The 20,190-nt window shown below is 39.3% G+C and overlaps 1 protein-coding gene across 1 annotated transcript in view; it reads right to left on the reverse strand.

Moving 5' to 3' along the window:
- Window positions 1–20,190, reverse strand: part of Rab2a (RAB2A, member RAS oncogene family) — a 68,522-nt gene that overhangs the window by 37,146 nt on the left and 11,186 nt on the right. Inside the window, exons 2-3 of the mRNA XM_027398893.2 lie at window positions 10,067–10,138; window positions 2,836–2,903 (exon numbers count right to left, since the gene is read on the reverse strand). Of these exons, the coding sequence (XP_027254694.1) occupies window positions 2,836–2,903; window positions 10,067–10,138 (140 nt within the window). The remainder of the gene's footprint in view (window positions 1–2,835; window positions 2,904–10,066; window positions 10,139–20,190) is intronic.

Here is a 20,190-nt window from a genome sequence, read left to right on the forward strand (position 1 = left end):
TAGCAGCAGGCAGGCAGGATGCTTCAACAGTAGCTGAGAGCTTCCATGAGACAACAACCATGAAGGAGACAGAACTCACTGGGAATGGCATGGGCATTTGAAACCTCAAAGATGACCCCCAGAGACACACCTCCTCTAATAAGGCCTCACCTCCTAATCCTTCCTAAACAGTTCTACCAACTGGGGGCAAAGCAATCAAATACATGAGCCTATGGAGGCCATTCTCATTCAAACCATAGTGAGTCTTTGTGGTAAGATCACAATCATGGATGCTCATATACAAAGAAATCCCACTGCTGCTTCTTTTATGAGAGGATTGCTAACCCAAAGAAGCTTGACTCTTCGTACCACTTAAAACTCCTTCACAAGACTCAAATAGGCTTTCCCATGTGTCTGAGTTTACACCAGTTTTGTAGTAACCAGGATGTCAATAATGGCAAATTTAGCTTGCTTTCTTCTACTGCTTCCATGAAATTAAACTTTATATGGTACTATTCAAAAATTTCATAATAACTCTAGGAGACAGACTTTGTATCTTCATCATGATTTTCCTTTCTGCCTTCCTCCTTTTAAGAGGCTAGGGGTGGGACTCAGATTCTTATGCATGCTAGACAAACACTTCATCTATGAGATAGACTTTCAAGCCCTTCCATGTAGGTTTTGGTTTGTTCGTTTTTCTAATGTAGTCCACATTGACCTCTAATTCACCATGAAGCTGAAGATGGTCTTTATACCTCCTCATCTTCCTGCTTTCAACCAGAAGTGCTGGGATTACAAGCACGTGCCACTGTGTCCAGGCTTTCCACATAGTTTTGATTTGACATTATGTTGCCCAAGAAAATCTAAATCAAAAAAGTGTTGGGCCAGGGACACAACTTAGCTGGTAAGGTGCCTGCCACACAAGTAAGAGACCCGAACTCAGATACCCAGTCCTCATGTAAAACACTGGTTATGGTGGCACGTTTAGAACAATAGTGCTTTCGGGGTACAGGGGATATGGATAGTAGATCCCTGAAACTCATTGGCCAGCCTAGTACAAGTGATAAGCTCTAGCTCGACACAAATAAAAGGCAATGTGGACCATGTTGAGGGAAAACACCTGACCATGACTTCTGGCATCCCCAAACACCCACATGCACACCAACATGTACATACGCCACATGCAGTGCTAAGACTCTTTAGGCTCATGGAAGAAACCCTTAAGAAACAGATGTGTCAGCTCTCCGGTGAAGAGAGGCCAGAAAGCACAAGAATACACAGTCTACTAGAGAACTTCAAAACAGACGGGTTCAGTGTTGACCACCTAAGCACAGTTGTGGCACAACTATCCTCAGCAACTGGGTCTTGGGAATGCAGTCCTAGACTGGGTATTTTCTCTGATTACTTTCTCAATAGCTTCTGCATTGCCAAGTGAGAAACCACAACTGAGTTAAGAGAGGACAACAGACCAGGGGAATATGACATTCTCTGTATTTCATAAAGGCTCGTGCCAACTTGTGATTCTCAACTATCTCCTTGCCTGAAATGGGACTGTCTTTGTATACTTCAACTAAACACATGTCATACTTGATACAGAAGGAGACTAGGGACTCCAGTATCTCATACTAAGTAGATAAAGATGTTCAAAACCATAACACTATGTCAATCTTATCACTACAAAAAAAAAGTTGATTATTTTTGCTTTGGAAAAGTGGGATTAATTTTTGTAAGTGCTGCATAATTTATCCTAACAACTTGATTATCAATATTATTTTAGAATGAACTAGAGAATATGGATATTATAGCTTAGTGGTAGGACACTTGCCTAATATACACAGCACCTTATATTAGATTCCCCCAACACTACAAATTAAAGTAAAAAAGCCCGAATACCCAGTAAGTTTTTCAATTTTCATTTTTAAGACAGTACTATTTATACTGGTACCATAAAAGCAAAAGTGCTCTGTGGTCCTTTTTAAGTATATGGGGGTCTGAAAACTGCTTCCTTGTGGCATATACTGTAACTTTACTTTTTTGCACCGAAAAAGAAAATTCACTAATAAACAATATTTTAAAAATAAAAGCCAGGTTACTGAGTATAGTGCAAGAGAGCTCTCAAAGTGGGCAGCAAGTAGACTAGTGTTGGCAGCTCCAAATCATTTGCTTATTCTGGGTCCATACTAGACAACACCATTTAAACTATGTAGATTACAGCTAATATTTGTTCATCAAGTGGGGATAGTGATGGGAATATATGCTATTAAGTTAGGAGGCCTCAAGTAATCAAATTTAAATTAATAAATATTTTACAAATATCTATATAAAAGTGGTATTTTTATTTTACATCACATATGTTTCTTCCATTTTAATTTAGACTTGGCGATTATTTTTCTTAAAAACACATTTTCTAGGGGCTAGAAAGATGGCTCCATGGTTGTGAGCAGTTGCTGTTCTTACAGAAGATCCTGGGTTTGGTTCCCAGCATCCACATGGCAGCTCACAACCGCCTGTAGCTCTACTCGTCTTAGGGCAGCCAACGCCCTATTTTGGCCTCCACAGATGTGTGCTGCAGGTATGTGGTGCAAATTCACAGATACATAAACATAAATAAACACATAAAAGTATACATGTATACAATCCCTGGAGGGTTTCTATTCAGACCACACCACCTAAGGATTCACTCAGATTTGTATACCAATACTCAGTTCTTGCAAGCACACATCCCCTATCAAAATCACTAAATAATAATCTTACCTGGTCCTTCTCATTTTATGGCTATAGAAATTGTCTCTAACATATTTAACATTAAAAAAAAAAACCAAGTATGCAAGGCACTTTAATAAATGTAACACTTACTGTATCCCAGATCTGGAGTTTTATCTGTTTCCCATCAATCGTTATCATTCGAGCACCAAACTCTACACCTGAATAGAACAGAAAATAATTTGTTAAAGGAACTAGTCAAGTACTTCACACTCAACTACTAAAGCACAAATGTTTGTTTTCAGGATATGTGATAAACACAGCTGCTAACCTTGGAAAATATACAAGCTAAGTCAGAGGTACTCTGGAAGTTTTCAATCACTTAAAATGAATCATTATTTATACTCTAGATAATTCAAAGCATGTTTTACTGCTCTGCATATCCAGGTCAATATGGCCAGGAGTGATGACTCTGGCATGTATTGCCAGCACTTGGGAAGCTAAAGTGGGAGATACTGCTGTAAGTTCGAGACCATCTAGAATACACAGTATTTTTTTCTTTTTTTTTTTAATTACAGAGCTGGGCTGGTGGCATGTGCCTTTAATCCCAGCACTTGGAAGGCAGAAGCAGGTGGATTTCTCTTGAGTTCAAGGCCAGGTTGGTCTATATAGTGAGTTCTAGGACAGCCAAGGCTATATAGAGAGACCTTGTCTCAAACAAACAAACAAACAACCCACAACACTATAATTACAGTCAGGCATGATAGCACATACTTGTAATTCCAACATTGGGAGATTGGAAAATCAGGAGTTCAAGGCTAGCCTCGGCTACATAGTAAGCCTGGAACTATCTTGGATTATATAAGACCTTCTTCAAAAAACAAAGTAAAACAAAACAAGAAAAAGTCCCTTACAATTCATTTAGCTGTGACCAGGAAGGTGAGATAGGAAGGTAATTTGTCCCCCATGATATACAACTTGACACTTATTCTATTCTTGGGATGCATACAGTCAATAGTAGCTGATGTTGATGCTCATGTTTTTCAGGCTCAGAAATAATGGCACTCTAGAGAAAAGAGACCCTGGAGTCAGGACGGACTAGAATGAAAAATGTAAACTATAAAATTATGCCAAGAAAACATAATAGTGTTTACACATCTGCTCATCTATGCACACATGCATATTCACAGCGTATTACTTTCTCATATCTGTTCTTGCTACGGACATACATAAAACCACCACCCAATGCACAAAAGCCTTTCAAAGAAACCAACAGATAAAATTTTAAAAAATTTAATTTATTATGTATATGTGTATGTCTGTGTGTAAACATGTGGATGTTACAGAGTGCATGGAGAGGACCAGAGACAACTTCCAGAAGATATTTCTCTCCTTTCAACACTTGAGTCCTGAGATCACTCAGGTTGTTAGGCCTGGCAGCAAGAGCCTTCAATCACAGAAACACCTCATAGGCCCTATAAAATAAACCCATATCCACAACCCACCCCCAAAATTAACTGACAAGATAATAACCACTTTTTGTTGTTTTAAGAACTTGGAAAACAGTAAGCTGAATAAAAGCCAGGGTGAAAAGGATTCTTTAGCACACCCAGATGGAAACCATTTGGGATGCCTATTCAACACCTAAGAGAGGTATATATTTAGAAGTACAGCACGGGGAGGGTGGAGCTAATGAAAGAGTCCAAGAAAGAACACTTCTAAGCCTCAGGGAACATTGTGGAAGGGATTTCAAGAAGACTGCACTGGAGCAGAGTGCTGGAAAGAGTATTTCTGGACATAAGACAAGTTAACAGACTCCTGAATTAACTGCAGCTACACTTACTAGCCTAAGTCTAAGCCCATCAAATTTCTTCATGGAGGAAGGAAGGGCTTAGGAGGCGCCACCCCTCCCTGAAGGCCAGTTAATGGTGGTAGGAACCAGGGGTGTCACTTTCTCCAGTTTAATCACTGGTAAGTTACCCATGCTCCAGTAAATATCCTCCCGATGAGGGATGTACTTCTTTCTGTATGCTGTGAATATGGTTCTCTTATTGATTGATGAATGATGAATAAATGCTGATTGGCCAGTAGCCAGCAGGAAGTTGGGCAGGGCTACCAGACTAGGAGAATGATGGGAAGAGGAAAGGCAGAGAAACAGTCACCAGAGATGTCATGTAGCTACAGGAAAGGTAGGACACCCAGGCATTCTCAGGTAAAATAAGGCCATGTGGAAATACACAGCTTCATAGTTATGGTTAATAATTAAAAGACAGCTAGCCAGTAAGAAGCCTAAGCTATCAGCCAGACAGTTTATAATTATTGTAAGCCTCTGTGTGTTTATTTGGGACTAATGGGCTTTGGCATCTGGCTGGAAAGAAACTCCGTCTTCACCCTCCCACCCATGCATATGTAACAACCCTATTTAAACTCAGTGATCCACACATTAAAAAAAAAAAAAAAAAAAGATATGAAAGTAAGAGAGGGGGTTGCTGAGTAGAGTTTCAACAAGAAAAGAGGAATTAAATGGATTATGGGCAACAAGGGCTAATACTCACCATATATACATATACATACATATATATATATATATATATATATACATACACACACACACACACACACACACACACAAAACATACATGCATGCATGCACACATACATACATATAACTGTCAAAGAATAACAAATTCTAAAAAAAAGAAAAAAATTGTAAAAGTAAGATGTGAAAAAGGAAGGTATACCAACCAGGGTCTTATTCAGAAAAGCAGAAATCACACTTAAATATTTAAGTGCCTCGTGTACAGCATTAGTTACAACACAGAAGGAGCCAAAGAAGAGATGGGGACTCAGCTCAGAGATAAGGCACAGCAGGAAACTGCTGCTGTTTCTTGACCAGGAGGACACAGGGAGACACTGGGGTTAGAGCTCAGGAGCCGCACTAGCAGTGGCTTGCCAGGCAAGGAACAGGAGCTACAGCAATGGAGAATATAAGTCAATCCAGGCTAAGAGTGAAGTAGAAAACACTCTCTGACTTTTCTTTTCTTCTAGTCTCCAACTTCCCAGTATTTACCATAAGCCAACAATCTAGAGTGAAGCTACAGAGTGAAGCTAGCTGGCAGCTGTATTCTCTTCACAAGTATATTATATGCCGGTTTCTGACAGGTTCAGGTCCATTTTCTCTACTGGGTGCACTGCAGCAACTTAGATATTTATGCATATGAATCAATAAAAAGGAAGAACAGAGCTGGGCATTGGTGGCGCACACCTTTAATCCCAGCACTCAAGAGGCAGAGGCAGGCAGATCTCTGTGAGTTCCAGGCCAGCCTGGTCTCCAGAGCGAGTGCCAGGATAGGCTGCAAAGCTACACAGAGAGAACAGTTTTTAGAAAAACTCTTAACAACAACAATTTGGTTAGTCATTTTAGAACATACAACTGGCTATCAAGGTTTCAAATTCATTGAGCAAAGCAAAGAAATGAAGAAGAAAAAAGGTCATGGAACTAGCTTTAAACAGTATTTCCAGTTCCACCCACCATCACTATATAGACCTGAAACTATCAAAACAAGTGGTTTATAGATATTCCTGTGATACAAGTTTTTTCTGCTGTGGAGGTTTGAAGGAGAGTGGCCTTCCAAGGCTCATATCTAAATACTTGGTTCCTAGTTGGTATAACTGGGAAGGATTAGGACATATAGCTTTGTTGGAGGTGAATTAGTAGGAGTGGGCTTTGAGATTTCAAAAGCCATGTGCCAGTGTACTCTCAACCTCCTGCTTGTGGTTCAAGAAATGAGCTCTTAGCTGTTATCATGCCTTCATTCTACCATCAGGGATTCTAACTCTTTGATGTGGTGATAGGGTTTTTCATGACTAAGAAAAACAACTGCTCCTGGCAGCACCAATTATATCAGAGAGGAAGGTGGACATTGAAGAAACTCATTATGGAGTTTGCCTGCAACATGGCAGAACTAGCTATCTGGACAAGAAACTGCTCTTGCCTGGACTGCTTAACGGTATGCTGTATAAAACTGGACTTGCAGGACCCACAGGAAAGTGACTGCTAAACTTGCCAAAACAAGATGGGACAGTCCTTCAGAGTTCCTGCTTCATCAAAGAGTCTGCCAGAAATTCTGGGCAGGACAGAGAAAAATGACAGACAAACTGCCAATACAGGAGAGACAGTTTCAAATTTCCTGGTTGGCTGAGAAGTCTGCCAGACACAGTATAGTCTGCAGGATGAAGATGGATGCCCCAACATTACAGAGGAACTTTGGGTAACTGTCCAGGCACCTAGATATCTCTGTCAATTCCAGAGTTTATATATTATCTTTCTGGGGTCTTTGATGGAGTTGAAGACAGATAGTTATGGTTATTGTTTTCCTTAGTAATGATAAAAGATAAGTTACATAATATGACTTTAGACTCACAAAGATATGATAGATAATATTTTCTTTAAATTTTGCCAAATGTTAATGGACTAAATATTGCTAACTATAGTTCTTAACTTTCTTTTTTTTTTAGACAGAAAAGAAGAGATGATGGGGATGTCCTTCTGTATATATGTTTCTCTTAGTGGTTCATGAATAAAACATTGATTGGCCAGTAGCCAGGCAGGAAGACAGGTGGGGCTATGAGACGAGGAGAATTCTGGGGAGAGGACCCAGAAAGAGGTAGAGAGGGAGACACCATGTAGCCTCAGAGGGAGTAACATGCTGGAGCCTTCTCAGGTATGATAAGGCCATGTAGACATACATTGATTAATAGTTATGGGTTACTAGTTAATAGAGAGTTAGTCAGTAAAAAGCCTAAGCCATCGACCAGTTTATAAATAATATAAGTCTCTGTGTGTTTATTTGGGGGCAAAACAGCTATGGGACCAGGCAGAACAGGAACCTCCATCCACACTTTGGAACCATAAGCCCAATCAAATGCTTTCTTTTATAAGTTGCCTTGGTCATAGTATTTTTATCACAGCAACAGAAAAAGCAACCAATCCATAAAAAAATATCTTTTATTCTTTGACAGTTTCATACATACAAACAATGTTTCATGATCATAGGCACACCTAATTCTCTTTCCCCACTGCCAAACACATCATTCCCTTTTCAGATGCATGTCCTTTTAAAAAAAAAAAAAAAAAAAAAAAAAAAAAACTCTGACTGAATTCATTTAGTTTAGTGCTGCTTACTAGAATGCTGACTAGTCTTGTTTGCTTGATCTTATGTAGGTCACCATAGCTGCAGTGAGTTCAGGAGAAAAATGGCCATGAGGTGTCCAGAAGAAACTGCTTCCTAGCAATCTTGTTCATCTTCTAACATTCTTTAACCTAAGCCAGGGGTAGGGATGGGTGTTGATACAGATGTAACATTTAGGGCTGAGCACTGATAGTCACTTATTCTCAGCACTTTGACCAGTCATGAGGCTCTGCATTAACTGTTAAGGGCAACACTAAAACAGCTTGATACTACAGTAATATGCCCTTCTATAACCTTCCTAGCCATAGGCTTTTGACCAAGTTTATCGTATCAGATATGAATTCCCTCCTGTGGAGCAGGCTTCACATATGATCCAAAACCATATAGTTACTGCCATAACCTTTGTGCCACTGTTGTACAAGTGGACACATCTTGTCTGAAAGAACAGTGCCATACTATACATGGTTTGTTGCTGGGTAATAATAGCATTGATAGCTTATCTCCCCCAGAGGCTTGCATGGCACCTTCCAGCACTATGAAATTAATCAACCAACAGGTAAGAAGGTCAGATCTGTTCCAGTTTGATTTCTTTATGTCCTGCAACAAAAGTGTGTTGTGTCTTTAGCAACAGATTTGGTCATACTATTAAATTCTGGTGGGCAATCAAGAGAGATGGCAATACCCCTGGAGCCTCCTTGACCAATAAATAACTCACAGGGATTTTCATTTAATCATCCATGTCTTCTGGAGAAAGCACTGTCTGCCCATGTATGATACCTGTGTTTAAACACCGTAAACAAACAATAATAACAAAAAACTTGACAAAGTAGTGGGTTTCTGAAAGAGTTTTTCACACAACCTTACTTTTGGCTGACCTACCCATCACCACTCCTCTGGTTTTGTTTTTTGTGAGACAGGGCTACACATTGTAATCCTGTAAACTCACTATGTAAATGAAGTTGGTTAACCTTGAACACCTAGATTCTCCTACATTTGCTATTAATGAAAAACAGTAATCAGTAAGTAATAGAATCAATAGATTTAAGAGGTTGGGTGTGGTAGAACCCCAGGATTCGGGAGGTAAAAGCAGAAGAACTGCAAATTCAAGGCCTGTCTGAACTATACATTTTGAGATCTGCATGAACAAACAGTAACAAAACAAACACAACTCCCAGACAGGAATAAACAGTTAGTGACTGTTACTAAGCAAAATAATTATGGGATTTCCATTTATTGCTTTGATATTCAGGATATCTGATATGCAACAAGTGTGAGAGGGCTGGCTGACTCCCAAAAGGGGTCACAACCCGCAGGTTGAGATCTGCTGCTCTAGATTACCCATCCATCCATCCATCCATCCATCCATCCATCCATCCATCCATCTGTAAATAATTTATTTATTTTTAAGAGACATCTTGCTACATAGCCTTGGCTGGTGTGGAACTCACTATAATGACGTTAGCTTTGAACTTGTGGTGAGCCTCCTGCCTCTGCTTCTCAAGCACTGGGTTTGCAAAAGCATGCCACCATGCCTGGCCATCATCATATTTTTTTTTTTCAAACAAACTTGACTAAAATATTTAGTTTTTTACTCATTTTAAATTTGCAGCTTTACATATTAGTAAAAAAAGGAGTAGTAACACTATGCAAAATAACAACAAATAACACTATTTGCTACTAGTACCTACCTCATTTACAATTTATACTCTGCTGATGGTCCTGGTTAATAATAATAGGCAAGCATGCAATATTTACCATACTGCAGGGCACTGTTCCAATGCTTTATATTTACAGTTCATTTACTGCTCACAGTAACTCTGTGGAGTTCTTACTATTATCATCTCTGTATAGACAGAAAAGCTGAAATTCGGAGTGGTGATGCAGCTTGCCCAGTTACTGACAGACTTAATTTAATTTCCAGTAAGCTTCTACCACAGTGCAGTATTGTCTCTTAACTGTATGATTCATAGTTAATATAATTGAAATCTTAAGTACTAATGTCTTTTGCATTCTAACCCTGTATGAAAATTTAGTTAATATTTATTTTTACTATATGTATTTCTAAAAAGTAATGGGGACTAAATTCTGCACAATACATCTGCTTTCACTGTTTTTGCAATGGATCCATTAGCATACTGCACATAAGCTATTGAAACATTTAAGGTTTCATTTCATTCTTTTATAAAACTTACCAATTGTGAGGTCATGCACCGGCTGAAACCTCTTGTCTGTAAACTGTAGCAATAAGCACGATTTACCAACACCTGTAAATTAAAAAATGAACAAATAATCAGAGGAAAATAAAACCTACACAAATTAAGGGTTTTTGCTGCTGTCATCCAGTAAGCCATTATTTGCAGTTATCTCATTTTTAAAATAACCCTTTTGCCCTTGCTTATTCATTAGCTTTACATGCAAAGGAGGCATGGCAGCTAAACTCCTAGAATAGCAACTAGGCCTTAGCAGTCCCCACCACAGCACCACCCAGGGAAGTTGGAGAAGACATGTGTCCTCGGTGTCATTTACAAATGAGGATAAGAATGCATCTAAATCACAGAGCTAGGAGAATCCAATCATTGAATTACAAAGCACTCAGAACCCAGAGTAAGCTTAGAACTTATTTATTATCTCACTTAATCAAAAAGATTAAACATTCATTCTCCAGCCGCACTGAGGATAGGAAGACACTGAAGTCTCAGGATTCTCCAGACACGCTGCGGAGAGGCTCAGGTTTGAGAGAGCTCATGGACCAGCCATTTCAGTCTGAGATAGAGCCAGTCCCCAGCTGCTTTGTTTTTCTGATCTTCAGCTTGAAGCTTGAACCCCAATATCAGTTTCTGGGTCTTTTATTTATTGAGCAACATCAGGTCTTCAGGCTCTGTTTGTTCATATACAGTGATCACGCTACTGACCTAATGACATCTACTGTGAGAAAGAAGCATGAAGAGGATGGAATATGGCAGCATGCTGGTGCTTTTCCCTTCCCCAGCACCTAAGGACAGCCTGACCTCTTAACCACTCAGGCCTACCTTCTCAAGCACTTAGCATTCCGTACCTTCACTATCTGTGTGCACATCGGGCTTTCTTCCACAGTACAGTAACATTCACTTTTTGGTCATCTGAAAATTGCATTAGTAGTCAACAGACTCAAAAAGCAGACACTCTGTAAATGCTGAGTTAACGACATGTTTGCTAAAGAGAACATAGAGACTACTCAATTCTCTATGACAAATTTAGTCTACACTTCAAGAAAACTATCACTTTTTCAAAATTTAAATGGAACATCTGTCAGAGAGGAAAATACTCTAGGGAATAAAAGTATGACTATGATACATTAGAATTCTGTGTCTGGAGTGAGCTATCCTGAATTTACATGTGATTTTCCTTTGAAAAGGTCAGCTCACAAGAGTACACTAGGGTGGGAGTCAGCAGACTGGGCACAACTCAGCTTCCTGAGGGTGACAGCACGCGGCATCAATCTGTGGCCAACTTTCCCAGCACTCTCAGCTGTTTCTGGAGTTCCTGCACAACACAAGCAGCAGCCTTACAGCCCATCTAAGTCCCTCAGTAAACTGCTAAGGGCAGACCCCTACCAATGACATCTAGGTGGCCAGATCTGTTCCTTCATGCTCTGTCTGGATGCAAAGTAGAGTCACCACACCCCAGTTCTTGCATTGCACATGTTTTACCAAATGAGCCATCTCCCCACAGCCCCAGCCCCTCCAAGGTTTCCTGAGTTCAATCCCCAAAACACATATAAAAAGGCCAGTATGCTGGCATGTGCTCATAAACTGGAGAGGTAAGGCATGAGGATCTCCAGCTGGCTCATTGGCTTACCAGCCTAGTTTAATCAATGTCAGGCTAATGGAGATGCTTTTTCAAAAAACAAGGGCAGCTCCTGAGGAAGGACACCTAAAATCATCGTCTGACCTCTACATACATACATACATACATACATACATACACACATACGCACGTGTGTGAAATATCAAACACCAAACACCTTGGAAATAAATCCAAACTGCAGCTAATGAAAGGTCTCATCCACACTATTTTTGCTATGATTCATGATAAACATAAATCAGTCACGAGGAATCTAGAATACTTCTCTTTTGCTTAATTAAAACATCAGTGGTGCAGAATAGTGGCCCATACCTATGAGCCCAGTACCTGGGAAGCCAAGGTAGCAAAGCTGCAACTTTAGAAATCTGCCAGGCCACACAGTGAAACCATGTCTCAAAAAATAATAAAATAGAAAAAAAAAGTGCGGCCAACTGTACTCTACTGTAGACCTCTTAACTAAAACTTCCAGAGCTGGTAAATAAAGCAAAAGAAACAACACAAAAGTGGACATGAGGCTCCCTCCACTCTTGTAACCTCAGAACACAAGAAGAGAGGTACAAGGATCATAAGGGCTCAAGGTCAGCCTGGGACACTGTCTCAAAACTAAGTAGCTTAAAAAGAAACTTTTTTCCCCATGATGCTATGAAAAGAAGGTAGAAATATATGTGCAATATTACTATTATGGACTAAAATTTATTGCACATGACCTATAAGAAGTATGCTAGGTCATAAATGATTTGTCACAAAGTCAAAAGCTGTAAACAAAATAAACTTTTCACGTAATTGACAGATTAAGATAAAACCAAAGGAGTTACAGTAACAAAACCAAATTGCTGAATTAGGAAAATACAGACTAGGTAGTTAGTCCACATAATTAATAGTCCACAATTAATGCTTAAGTAAACTTGCTAAATTTAAGAATATGAAATATGTAAGAAGTTCAGATTAAACACCCCAAGACTGTACGAAAGCCATTGGGCAACATCTATAAAAATGCAAATGCAAATCTAGAAATCTGGTTTCTGACACAAATGCACAGATTACCAATAACAACACTGAAGACAACAGTTTAAGTGGCTGGGTGTAAGTGACACACATCTTTAATCCCAGTGCTCTGGAAGCAGAGGCAGGAGGATCTCTGTGAGTTTGAAGAGAGCCTGGTCTACAGAGCGAGTTTCAGGACAGTCAGGATGTACACAGAGAAACCCTGTCTTGAAAAACCAAAACAACAATAAACCACCCCCTCAAACCAAACAAAAATACAAAAACTAGGGGATATTTGTTTTTGGCAACCTGGTGTTTTAAGTACCTTCCTCTGATCTCTTTACAAGTTGTTATGAAAACTGATAGTGGCTGGGCCAATCAGATGCTACTTCTTAGAACCTGGAATCTTGGGAGGGTGCTACAAAGCCAAAAGATATTGGAGAACAGTTCACAGTGGCTACAACAGAGATCAAAGAGCCCAACAGAGGCCACTGGCATGTGTCTAGCATCTTCTTAAGGATGCTGTAGTGATACCATGTCCTATCTTCCTTGATCTTGAACATTTTGAAACTTGATTCTATACTACCTTCTTGCAAATTCTGTGAACTATCCAAGTTTTTCACTAAGATCTTGTTTAAACAAAGCTGGTTTCTATTACACAACACAGAAGAGAATCAGAAACAGATTTAATTATGCAGAAATTTTAAAAAAACTAAGTTAGACTTACATGTGATGTTACAGAAGGATACCTAAAAGAGTATAATAGTAACTTACATAATTCTGTTGATGGAATTAGGATACAAGCATAAGCATACAATAATTTATAACTGATAACTCATTCTGCTATTTATTATTCTACCAACTGAAGCAAAGTTTTTAGCAGAAGTGATTTGTCCATGCACACTTTTACTTCCCCCTTTCAAACTGAAGGAGTGATACTTTATCCAAACAGATGGGATAGCTCTTTACCAACACATTAGGTTCTATAAAAAAAGGCCAGCTGCACTACAAACCTCCTTTCAAAAAGGGGTTCAAAAATGAGAGAACTCTTTCACGCAGTGTTTTAGGATTTCTATTGCTCCGATAAAACACCATGAACAAAAGCAACTTGGGGAGGAAAGGGTTTATCTCTTGTTCTACACTGTAGCTGCCATCATCCAGAAGTAAGGGCAAGAACTCAAGGAACCTGGAGACAGGCTATGGAGGAGTGCTGCTTACTAAAAGCCTTTGCTCCCTCATGCCTTGCTCTGTCTGCTTTCTAATAGTACCCAGGACCACCAGCCTAGAGGTGGTACCACACACAAGGGGCTAGGCCCTCCCACGTTAATCACTAAGAGAGTGCACTACAACTTGCAGTCTTGAACTTTTCTTGTTTGTTTTGTTTTTCGAGACAGGGTTTCTCTGTGTAGCTTTGGAGCCTATCCTGGCACTCGCTCTGTAGACCAGGCTGGCCTCAAACTCACAAATATCCACTGCCTCTGCCTCCGGAGTGTTTCTATTGCTGGGATTAAGAGCTGGGATTAAAGGCGTGTGCCACCAACGCCAGGCTTAGTCTTGACTTTTTTCACCTGAGAGCCCTGCTTCCCAAAAGAGGTTTCATTAAGTTGATGGAGAAATAGCCAGCACTTGCGGCACCATAGGAGGAAACAGACAAGTCCAAATAGGTGACAACTGTGCCCCTCATTTCCTGAAGATTAGTGAAAACTAGACTCTTCCCAATCTTGAGTGGCTCATGAAGACTTCTCAACAGAAAAGAACCTTTTCAAGTTTACTGAGTACAAAAGACTCAAGGTCAAAATAGCTACTATTTTGTGATTGACATGTGATCTTGTTTTCTTAAACTCAAGTGGTTTGAATAGGCAAAGCCAACCCCACTAATTTAACTTTAGGAAGCTCAATGAAGAGAACAATTAACTTCAAGTACTATTATTAGTTAAGCCACTTTGTAGCTTATAAGGCACCTGTACATAGTTTTACAACAAGCTCAAAAACCAGTTAAGGCAGTTAGCCTGGCATTACATGAAAAAAATGAAGATGAAGATATCTGAACTTAACAAAGGTCATACAAAAGAGACACCACACCAATCAAAATCTTCTAATTATAAATACTACACTCTTGGAAAATGCCCAATAGTGTGGTCTAGGCCAAAACAACCATAGGGACTTGTGATACCATTAGATTTCTAAACGGATCCAGCAGATTGTACACATGTTAAGTATGTATATGTAAGTGTAATAAAAATAATTAAATAATAAATCTAGAATTTGAAAGGGATGGGGGCACATGAGGAATTAAGAGGATGGGGTGGAAATGACATATGTTAATACTGCACTCATATGTTTACAAATTTTACTTAAATTTTATGTACACACACACACACACACACACACACACACACACACACACACACACACACACACTACTTTTAAAAAAAATATGCTTTAAAAATAACCCTGCTTGAAGGGATACACTCTGGCCCTGGACACATGGGGAAGGACCCAGGCCCAGCACAGGAAGATTTGGTGGACTTTGCAGAGCCCCCTTTGAGGGCCCTACCCTGCCTGGGGAGTGGTGGGTAGGATGGAGGTGGGGGAGGAGGGATAGGGGTGAAGGGAGGGAGAGGGAGAAGGGACTTACATGTGAAACAAGCTTGTTCCCTAACTTGAATTAATTTAAAAAAAAACCAAAAACAAAAACTCTGCTTGCCACACGACAGTGACACATGCCTTTAATCCTAGCAGTCAGGAAGCAGAGGCAGACATATATCTGAGTTCAAGGCCAGCCTGATCTACAAGAGTGATTTTCAGGACAGCCAGGGCTACACAGAGAACTTTTCTGTTTCATAATTAAAAAAAAAAAAAAAAAAAAAAATTGACCCTGCCAGGCCTGTTGATGCACTCCTGTTATGCTATCATCTGGAAGGATTCTTCTTCAGAGGTAAACTTAGGCTACATTGCAAAAAATAAAAATGGTGTTAGTCAGTGGAAAGACATCAACTGATAACAGTTTGGTAAGTGATTTAGACAGGCTGAATAAAGCTAAAGAGGACATTCCTTCAGCTCACACTTTCCTTGCAAGGGCTGCTTTTGGAACCCTACCACATGCTGCAAGAGGACAGAAACAAGGAATATCCAGGCAGCATTGTCCTTTATGATAAAAATAACAATTAGCCATGCATGAAAGAAGAGCAAAACTGTGGCATATTGGACAATAAATTTAATTAAAATTAAATCATTCAAGCAATCATACTGATGTAACAGGGCAAGACACATTAATGCAGGTAAATCCCTCAAAATTATACTGAACAAAAAAGCTTCAGAGCAAGAAAGGCAACACTGTGTTAATACAAAGTTGAGAAAAAAAGCAAAACAACTACATACTCTTACAGATGTAGACATACATACAAACATGCTAAACTTTCACAGGGATAATGAACACTACAACGATACCTCAAGGGACTGCCTCTACAAGGAAAAGACAAAGGGCTTAGGGTATATAAAGAGGCCTCAATTCTACCTGTCATGCTTATTAACAAATAATACTAATTGCCAGAAGAGGGGGGTATATATTAAGAAATTAGTAGCCAAAAGTTAATTTTCAAAAGTAGTGTCAAACAGGAAAGTTTGCTGACAAGGAAGTAAATATGCAGGGTCCCAGAGCCTATGTGTACCTTATACATTAGCCTTAAAGTAAAGAGACGAAGAACCAACCTGCCAGGATTACTAGAAAAACCCCTGGGTCACAAGAGGAGATCCATAAGCATCTTTTCTTTAAACCCACAGAAAAAAATGGCAGATGTACATGCATGGAAATTTGAATCCACCACGCTCAAGAACACACCTGCACACACTCACAGAACATGTATAAAAAGTGAGCAGATACTGGGCTACAAAATTTGTCTTGAACACTAAAGAATCAGTATGGACGTCTACATAACCTGGTCTAAGTGACAAAAGTCCTAAGTGTTGCATAAAGCCATTCAACTGTGCTGATAAAGCCATCTTGAATTAAAGGATGGAGTCTGTGAATAGCTGATTAGGATTAGTCATAGAGTTTTTGGAAGACTGAGGTCAGCTAGAGGGACACAGAGAGAACACAGGGGTTTCTGGGCATGGTGGATGGGGAAAATCATGGAGAGGGTCAGCCAATTGACTCTCTGCAGCTCCTTGGATTTATTAGGTCTTTATCTCAATTTCTGACTCCTAAGTTTTTATTGTACTGGAACAATTTAGGTAACTGGTTCATCTGCTGACCAAATCTGGGTCCTATCACACACTAGGCAGCAAAGGTTCCATAGCAGCAGCATTCTTCTCCCCCTCGGCCCAGCTGGCTGTTGGCCCTGCTGCCCAATACACTACCACATCAGTCTCCCCTCAGTCCCACCTCTGCATGAGCAGATGTCTTCTGCCCAGCCTCCAGCCTTGCAGCACAGCAATGCCAGTGGAGAACACTCCCTGTCAGCCACCCCCATCGATGCTCCCAGCAGGTAGCTTTGTTTTCTCCCATGCTGTGCTCTACCCCTTGGTACTAGCAAGCTGATAATATTCCAGGGACTAGTTGAACATTTAGCTATTCATGTACCAACAGCAAGCCAGGCTGTGTCCAGCCACACAGATTTCTCCTACTAGTTTCCTTCTATTAGCTCTACATACAACTCACCCTGCCACAGTGGCCCCCAGCCCAAGTGTGCAATTAGCAAGGCTCAGGATACTCTCTGTGACCGCTCTGTGAGGTGGTCAAACATCATCACTGCAACTGATCACCCTGCACAGCTCTGCCTATGCTGTCAGCGTCTGCTAAGACACTTGGAAATTTTTAAATGCCGAATTATGTTTAAAAGGGGGGTGGGGATGGGTTGGAACAATAGCCTTTGACATTGTTATGTTTGAAAAATTATAGGCACTAGAACAGTGGTACATGAATAGCTAAATGCTCAACTAGTCCTTGGAATTCCCCTGTATTGGTCATTAAAAAGAAATCTGGAAAATGGAGAATGTTAACAGCTTTAAGAGCCATAAATTAGGTGATTCAGCCAATAGGCTCTTTACAGCCTGTAATGCCCTAACTTCTCTATTACCTAAAGGATGGTCTATTATAGTGATTGATTTAAAAGACTGCTTTTAGCCGGGTGTTGGTGGCACACACCTTTAATCCCAGCACTTGGGAGGCAGAGGCAAGCGATCTCTGTGAGTTCAAGGCCAGCCAGGTCTCCAGAGTGAGTGCCAGGATAGGCTCCAAAGCTACACAGAGAAACCCTATCTCGAAAAACCAAAAGACTGCTTTTTTTAATTATACCTTTACAAGAACAGAATAGAGAAAATTTTGCCTTCAGAGTCCTACCTACAATAATTTGGGAATTATTATAACTCAAAGGTATCAGTGGAAAATTCTTCCACAAGGGATGTTAAACAGCCCCCCCCCTTGTCTCAGTATTTAGTACATAGCCACTGGAAATAATTCATAAACAGTTCTCTCAATCTATAATTTACCATTATATGGATTATATCTTACTAGCTGATTCAGAGGCAGATAACTTAAGAAAAATTAATAAAGAAAGGAAAATTTTGCCTTTTGGGGATTACGAATTGCTCCTGAAAAAAAATACAAAGATGAGACCCTATTAATTATTTAGAATATAAAATAGGTTTATAAAAAAGTCAACCACAGAAAGTACAAATCAGGAGAGATCAATTAGGAACTCTTAATAATGATTCTCAAAAACTGTAGCCACTTAATATCTCACAGCAGTTTTGAGAATCATTAAGTGGCTACAGTTCACAACTGGATTAACAACTTGAGAGCGAAATTACTTCAAACCTTACAAGTTTATAAGGACTTAAATAGTTCAAGAAAATTATTAGCTGGGGTTGAGAGAGAATTGGCTTTGGTAAAAAAGAAACTACAGGCTGTACAGTGGATCACTTGGATCCAGAGCCTGACTGTATCCAAGTTCTACTATGTTCTATGCTTTCTCCTACAGGAATTTTTATGTAGAGAGCAGATAATACTTTAGAATGGATATTTTTGCAACACAGAGTAAAAAATTAAAGACCTATGTCTAAAAAGTTTCTGAATTGATTCTGAAAAGAAAATTGAGACTTTGTCAATGAACAGAAATAGACCCAGCAGAAATTGTGGTACTAATGCTGAAATTGCCTCATTATGGACAAAAAAATGAACAATGGCAAAGAGTTTGCAATAATTTCTTGGGAGAGATTAAAACAAATATCCCCAAAACAAAAGACGTCAGTTTATTTAAAAAAAAAAAAAAACTAATTGGGTTCTTCCTCACATTGTGTAGCACACCAATTTCTGGAGGTCCTATATTCTATACTGATGGAAATCAGGAAAACCAGGTTGTAATTCAGGAAATTTAAGTAAAGTGGTTCAATGCCTGTATGATTACATTCAAAAGTCAGAATTATATGCTACTTTCATGGTATTATTAGATTTTCCAGAACCTCTTAATGTAGTTATTGATTCTCAAAATTTAGAAAGTTTTTTTTTTTTTTTGCATACTGAAGCTGCTGAACTTGTTATAGATGATTCAGAATTAACTGAATTAATTGTCATTTATTCAATTCCAAGAAATAATCAGAAATAGAAACCACCCCCATATATAACGCATATCAGATCCCATACTGATCTACTCTGTAGCACAAGGTAATGATTAAGTTGATCAGCTATTGGTAGGAACCGTGTGCTAGAGGTCTCAGAATTTCAAAAGAAACAGGTTAGTATAAGGGTTTTTCATCACTTGGCAACAAACCAAGGAAATTATAAGGAAATGTCCTACTCGTTCTTCATATAACCAAGTCCATTACCTGCAGGCAGTATTCCAAAGGGTACTCAAAGAAATGAAATTTGGGTTGGAGAGATGGCTCAGGTTAAGAGCACTGACTGCTCTTCCAGAGGTCCTGAGTTCAATTCCCAGCAACCACATGGTGGCTCACAACCATCTGTTATGAGATCTGGTGCCCTTTTCTGGTGTGCAGATATACATGGAAGCAGACTGTTGTATACATAAGAAATAAATAAAATCTTTAAAAAAAAAAAGAAATGAAATTTGGTAAATGGATGTTTCATTTTATGGAGTTTGGAAAATTAAAGTATGTGCACCATACCATAAATACATATTCAGAATGTCAATGGGCAACTGCTTTGAGTTGGGAGAAGGCTGACTTTGTAACCACATATTTATAAGTTATGGCCACTATGGGAATACTTGTACAAATTAAGACTGACAGTGGTCCAGCATATGTCTCTAGTAAAATGAAACTTTTTTTTTGCATATTACAACATAAAGCATATTACAGTTATACCACACAATCTTACAGGACAAGCAGTTATAGAAAGATCTAATCCCACTTTAAAAGATATGCTTAATAAACAGAAAGGGGGTAATAAAGACCCACAGAGATTGATTGCACAGTGATTTGTTGACTTTAAATTTTTTAGTGTTAATAAGAAAGGAACAGCAGCTGTAGA

Source organism: Cricetulus griseus, chromosome 2 (genome assembly GCF_003668045.3).
Source record: "Cricetulus griseus strain 17A/GY chromosome 2, alternate assembly CriGri-PICRH-1.0, whole genome shotgun sequence".
Lineage (NCBI taxonomy): Eukaryota > Metazoa > Chordata > Mammalia > Rodentia > Cricetidae > Cricetulus > Cricetulus griseus.